The sequence below is a fragment of the Nanorana parkeri genome, unplaced genomic scaffold (assembly GCF_000935625.1).
Source record: "Nanorana parkeri isolate BGI_ZX_2015 unplaced genomic scaffold, ASM93562v1 scaffold970, whole genome shotgun sequence".
Classification (NCBI taxonomy): Eukaryota; Metazoa; Chordata; class Amphibia; order Anura; family Dicroglossidae; genus Nanorana; species Nanorana parkeri.
The window spans coordinates 285,078-292,052 of NW_017307238.1; the positions used below are offsets into that span (position 1 = coordinate 285,078).

At 42.5% G+C, this 6,975-nt stretch overlaps 1 protein-coding gene across 1 annotated transcript in view; it reads right to left on the reverse strand.

Annotated features, from left to right (window-relative positions):
- Positions 1–950: 950 nt before the first annotated feature.
- The window catches only part of LOC108795475 (zinc finger BED domain-containing protein 1-like), an 11,588-nt gene continuing 5,563 nt past the window's right edge, over positions 951–6,975 (reverse strand). Inside the window, exons 3-5 of the mRNA XM_018566737.1 lie at positions 6,821–6,885; positions 5,178–5,335; positions 951–3,251 (exon numbers count right to left, since the gene is read on the reverse strand). Coding sequence (XP_018422239.1) covers positions 1,216–3,251; positions 5,178–5,335; positions 6,821–6,885 — 2,259 coding nt within the window. The 3' untranslated portion in view covers positions 951–1,215. The remainder of the gene's footprint in view (positions 3,252–5,177; positions 5,336–6,820; positions 6,886–6,975) is intronic.

The window sequence follows — 6,975 nt, forward strand, 5'->3', positions numbered from 1 at the left end:
CAACAACGTAGCAGCCTGTCATGTATGTGTGCTCTATCTTCCTAATCTGAGCAGCATTTGGCATTGCAACATTAACAGCAGGCAAAAGGAAAAGGGAATGTGGAGTCAATTAAGCCAAAAAAGTCCACTGGTAATATAACAAAAAAAAAAAAACAACCCATCTAATTCAACTTGCCAGAGATCAATGTCACAGTATTAGTTTTGTGTGGAAAGGACCTTTAAGAGATTTGTATACCTGTTAACATTGATTTTATTATTTTCCTGGTCAGTTGCTTTGGTATATACAATGTCTGGCAAGTAGATTAGGGGATATTCCTGTATATTATATTATTATTATACAGGATTTATATAGCGTCAACGATTTGCTCAGCGCTTTACAAAATAGTTTATATACTGTATAGCCTATTCCTGCATGTACGGAGTAGATGACATTAATCGATCATTATTGCATTAAATAGATGCTCTAAAAAGAAGTTTGGACTGGACAAAGAACAACAACGATTTCAAAAGATGAAATCTCATTAAAAAATACTTTCCACATTAGCATAACTTAAAATACTGTAAGGTATGTGAATTCATATAAAACAAGAGTAAAACGATAATAGCCAATTAGGTTCCTTCCAAATCTCCATCAAACTGCAATTAGGAAGAGAGTTGGACCTTAAACGACTCTGGGGAGGTTTATTTAGAGTTGGGGCAGCATCATTTCAATGCATTTATTATTTTTGTTTTCTTGCACATTTTTTTTGCTTATGCACATCTCTTGTAACTGTGTGGACATGTGAGCTATTAACAAAAGCTCATAACTAACACTTACTCAGAGGTTTTTTGCCTACACAATTGCTGCTATGTAGGCCATTAACCTGAAATTCACATACATTACTACAGCAACTTGTGAACTATGCACAGAATTATGCAAATTTTGCAAGAAAGTGCTCTGCACCACTCTTTGCAAACCTCTCCCTCTGCATTTCTGAGTATGAAGGAAGCAAGCATTATCATTTTAAAGTTAATGAGATTGAGTCTGTTAAATTCCCAGTAATATACTGGTTAAATCATCTATATACTGGTTTAGACCAAAAACTATTAGCTTGTTAGTAGGATAGCACTGGAAGCACTAGATCAGACCTGTAGGAGACACAGTGTGCCACTTGTAAATGGTGGCCAAGATGGGGATGGGAGAGGCACAGACGTGAAAGACTAACCAGTACCAGTTTAGAGAATTGATCTGTTACCATTTAGAAAGACTAGCATATCTACATGCTCAGCAGTCAAAGCTGACCGCTTTCTGTAAACTGTCAGGCCAGCATCTGTAAACAGCCAGCTTGTGGGTACAGACGTGGCAGGGATGGCCAAGAGTTTACGTGCTGCCCGAGCCAGAAGTGGGTACTGGGTATAATGCATTTTCCACCACTGCAATGGGTCCTGGCATAAGGAAGAGGCTTCACTAGTTTGGAAGCTGCTAATTTCTTGCTCCACCTGCTGGTTAACTGTGTTACCTGAAGAATTTCTTACACTACACAAGTCTCCCAAGAGGAACTCGATGCCGGAATCTTGCTTGGGTTTTTTCGCTGCTGGCCTTGTGTTCTGGGGTTCAGGTGTAACACAAGTAGTTTCAATTGGCTGTGTCTTTGCCAGACTTGACGCTTCGAGCTTCAATAAATGAAGTGCCTCTACACGGTCTGGTTGGCTGAGGAAGTCAAGGCCACGAAAACGAGGGTCCAAGGCACATGCCAAATTGAGAACCTGATTGACCTCACTGTCGGAATACTTAAAATTCAGTTCTTCATGTATGGCCTTTTTAATATTCTTGCAAAAGTCGGAGTCCCACTCGTTAGGTGCCAAGTGTTTATACAATAAGCTGGTTATCACAGGTTTGACCAGGGATAACCCAGCAAACTGATCTTTGGTAAATGTTGAGGTAGCAATAGCTAAAGGTTTAAGGATGTCAACGACATCTTGCAGAATGGACCAATCTTCTGACTCCAAAGCTATGCTGTCTTCATTCAGTGTTTCAATGAGACCTTTAAAAAACTTGGAATGGTCAACAATGCTCTGCAATAAGGTGTAAATGCTGTACCATTTAGTGCCGTCACGAAGAAACATTTTTAAATGCACCTTTAGTACGGGACCATGGGTGGTCAGTTCTTCATTCTGTGTGGTTGATGAGAAAACAGTGGCTATCAATCTTCTGAATCGATCCAGTGTTGTCTGTATTGTGTGGTGCTGAAGAATAGCTTCAATGCAGCCTCTGAGAACCTGTCCGACACATGGCAGAGACTTCCAACCTACCTTTGATGCTGCTGATTTTACAGACGGACTACTGAGCCCAACTGCATAGAGTGTGTTCTCCCGTATTCCCCATTCTTCTGCTACATCAAGAAGGACTGATTTCAAGCTATCTTCAGAAAGGTCTTCTGAAACAACCCTACTGGATAGCACCATGTTCTTAGATTCAAAGCCTTCATCAACATAATGGATAATGAGAGTGAGGTAGGACAGAGAGCCACTGTGCTTCCATAGGTCCAGGCTTACTGAACAATCTTGTAGATTCTTTACCAGCTCTCCCCCTTTTAGTTTGGCCTGGACATACATCTCCTGTAAAATAGTATGGGCCAGGAAAGAAGCTGCTGGTAATTTGTAATTGGGGTCCAGTGCTGAGAGCATTTGGGTAAAACCTTCCCCTTCAATTATTTCAACAGGCATCAGATCACGGACAATAAAATCTGCCACAGCTTTGGTTGTTCTCCCCACTGTAGGAGCTACCACAGCCCTAGAAGCCACTTCACGTGGTGGAACAACTTCAACACTTTTTTGTGGGTCAACTACTGCCCCCTGGGTTCCAACCAGTTCATTGTACTCTCGTCTATGTTTATAAATAAGATGCTGTCTCAAGTTAGTTGTATTGCCACTGTAGGAAAGTCTAACACCACAAATTTTGCAAATTATTTTAGTTTTATCAATTATCCGACCATAAGCGTCTCCTTGGAATCCAAAAAAAGTCCAGTACCGACTCTGAGCACGACCGAGACTAACAAGGTTCTGAGTTCCCTCAAGCAGCTGAAATCCAGAAGAGTGACCAATGTTGTTTACTGGATAGCTTTGTTTATGTGGCTGCATTATAGGGCTGGCAATATCACTGCAGTGGTATTGATTTTGACTTGATATGTGATCCAATGGTTTAAGCTGTAGGTCTTGGAACAACTTCATCAGCAGTTCCTTTTCCCCAAATTCATATTTAAAATGCTCACCTAGGAAACACAATGGAAGGACAGTCAACCCAAGGCATATAGTAGTGCAACTATTAATGTTACCCTGTCACATTAATACAAATCCTAAATCCACCCAGGGCCAGGCACCCTCCAATGACTTTAACTCTTGCCACTTCAATGTCTGCTGCACCCCCTAAAACATGGCTGAGGCCTATTGATTTGCGTGAGTCAGATGGCATGCCATGTTTCCTCATACTTAAAAGTACTGAAATTGTATTAATGACAGGGATAGGGGGTAAAGGTACGCACTACCACGCAGTGCCTAGCGCAGGGTAGGGGGAGTAGGTTTAAGAATTTATGAAAGCTACTGCAAATTAAATTCTATTCATTTCCAAAACCTAAAAATGTGTCATGCTTTGTAAGCTATTATCCTACTCAGATACTCGCTATTATACAGTACATACATACTGTGTGAAAAAAAATGTATTCCATTGTCAACCCCCCCTTTCCCATGACACAGCTAATAATGCCATTAAGACTATTAAGATACACTTCTTTTCATGGCATCACCCCTATTGGGAAAGTTTTCAAAAGGAGTATTAAGAGAAATGTGGGGACTGCCCCTGCTGACCTCCTTCTGATTTTGCTAGTTGCCTGACTTTCCTTTACTACTAAGTACTTCAGTCACTGACCCAGCACAAGGAAGCAGATCAGGAATATCAGAGTGAAGTCAGAATAAACGGTTCTGTGTACTTCTACTGAATACTGGAGCTATTAGATCAATATGACAGCTGGAAACCTGCATTTTCAGAAAGAGGATTCAGCTAAGGAAGCATATATGTCTCCCAGTAGAGGCTTCCTCTGAGCAACAAAGCATCACAGTATAGATAAAGTACTTTCAAGCAATAATAATGACTACCGTCTATAGGCATATTTTTTTTTGTGCATCCAAACTATTCACAATTCTACATAGATTCATTTGCCTGAAGCATGTGATCACAACACTACCTGGAAGTTCTAAGTCTCCCAACTTGGCTATTTTAAAAAAATCATCTTATTTTTATGAGTATCACAAACTCCTGATCTGTGTGCTGCCCAATTACCTTCTCCTCACTCCCCCAGTCACTGAAACATGAGACTGTCAAGAATTCCCTCCATGCAATTTAGTTAAAGAAACCGCTTGTGAGAACAACAGAAGGCTGCCATTTCGGCTTTCTCCTTCTGAAAATACTAGCAGCCCAGTAGTCAAGCAGATTTGGGCATTTTTCTCAAATTGTTAACTTGAAATAAGTATGCAAATATCGTTTAATTTACTGTATCTGCTTTCCAGGTTAGTAACTTGAAGCCCACCTCTAGGTAAATGATTTTTGGTGTATGATCCTCCAGCAGGTGTTGAACAACAAATAGCTCTGTCTTTTTCTTTCAACCACTATATGTCCTCATTCTTCTAGGGCTACGGACATCTTGTGAGTGCAAGGTGTCATGGATTCACCCCCATGAAGGGGCATCACCATGGTTGACCTACATTCACAGTGTGTTAATGCAGAGAGGAGCACATCATCACCACTTCCTGGATCACTTACAGCCACCCATTAGCAGAAAAAGAACCAAAAAAGAGGAGCCTGCGCATCATGTGAGAAGCCTGAAGACTAGAGCTCCCAGGAGAAGGAGGGTGGGGAAGCTAGGAACAGAGCTGGGAGCTGGGCTTTTAAAATATTAGAGTCACATGATTAGAATGACAGCCTGGCAAGTATCATTTTTAAGAGGTCTTCAAAAAGAGCCTCTATATTTCTCCTTTATCCCCAGCCTCTGTATTTCTGTAAACTCACAACTCCTTTATCCCTAGAAGAATAGAGACTTGCAGAAGTCACTTAGGCCATCCGCTATCTCCCCTCTGAAGGCACTCAAACTGTTAGCCCAGAGTGCCATTTTAGCTTGTGTGCAAAGGATACCTAGTTACCTTACCTAGTTTGAAGCCCAGCGTTCTGGCATACTCCTCGCCAATCCACACCATCAATTCTGTTCCCGATGTAATAGGCTGACAAGAACGATAGTATATTTTTCCTCGATACTGGAAGACCGTTAGATTGTGTTCTTCCTCTGTTGATGCACAAGCCACATACCTAAAAAAATAAACTGAATAACAGATTACCTGTGCCAAAAGGGAACACAATCACAGCCCCATAGGTCAATGCAATATACTGTATTGGTTGGAAAAGAGTGTAAAGCTTAAAGTTTGGGTGCGGGACAAGTTTAAAGTGGAAGTGAACTCAAAAAGTGAAGATTTGCTATACTATACGAAACATCTAGAAATGTTAATTGTGTCTAAGCAGTACCCTGAAAATGTACGTTTATTCTAGAACTGAAAAATTGCAGTGCACTTCCTGTTATGCGAGTGTGCCTAAGCACTCCTGTGCCAACAGCCTCATAGCTGTCAATCTCCAGTGTGAGAGCTAAAAGGTGCCCATACACCTGCCGATTATCGTACGATAATCATTGGTGTATGGCCAGCGTGCGACCTCTTCTACTGTAAGGTCGCACGACATTCGTCTTCCGAGCACGCTTGAAACCCTGCCTAAAATCTGCGATTTTCAGCGGGCTAATGGCGTGCTCCGGAGACGAGTGCCGCACGGGCCGGTGTGCGCAAGTGCACACTGCCCGCTCAGCACTGCAATCATCGGAAGCCCTCCCCTCCGCAGGGAGGGCTTGCGATGATCGCAAGTACATTCTGCCTGTCCAAGATGGGCAGATCGTACGAAATTTTAATTTCGTCGACTTTCGTTGTGCGATGGTTGTAAGGTGTATGGCCAGCTTAAGGCACTGCTGCCTCTGACAGGTTATCTCAAAAGATCTGGAGTAAAGGTGCCCATACACCTTACGACCATCGCAAGACCTTTGTCTTGCGATGGTCGTAAGCTCATTGAAAGCTTGTACGATCTGCCCATCTTGGACGGGATGACCGCAGTGAGGGGCTTCCGATCACTGCAAACGGGCAGTGTGCACGTGCACACACCGGCCCGTTCGGCAGTTGTCGAACAAGCAGGCCACTAATCCGCCGAGAATCGTACGATTCTCAGCGGGTTTTCAAGCCTGCTTGTTCGACGGAAGACGTGCGACCGTACAGAAGAAATGGTTGCACGCCTTCCATACACTGTACAATTCTCGTACGATCGCGGGATTTCCCGCGATTCTCGTATGAAAATCGTACAGTGTATGGGCACCTTAAGATGTGGCGATGTCACCATTGTGTTGCTCTATTGCTGGAGGCTCTGACATGAGGAAGCAAAATCCTGACCTCTACCAAGATGGCCACCTCCATACAGAGACAGAATGAGGCATGGCAAGTCAGTGATGGAGAAAGATCAGCTGCAGGGAGACCACAGGCCATACTGGTGACTAGTCCTTTGTCCTCTGCCTAAACGTTTATGTGCACAGCTTCTAAAGTTAAGTTCCTTTTTAAGTGTTCCAGGCTGACGACATGGGTGCCGACAGCGTATTTTATATTAGTTTTAGCCTTAAAAATCCCACTCAAATATAGGAAAAATAAAGATTACTGCTAAGAGGCAGTAATAGTTATATGTGCAATGAAATATGTAGCATAACGTTACCTCATCCAGCTGCTTTTGGAATCGTCACTGGCGTCAATATAAAAATAGGACCCGTTTTCCCGTACCTAAGTAATAAAAAGCACATGTTTGATATGCAGATTGTGGAACTAGTGATGGATAGACAGTATTCATTTAAAACATCACCATGGGTTTCC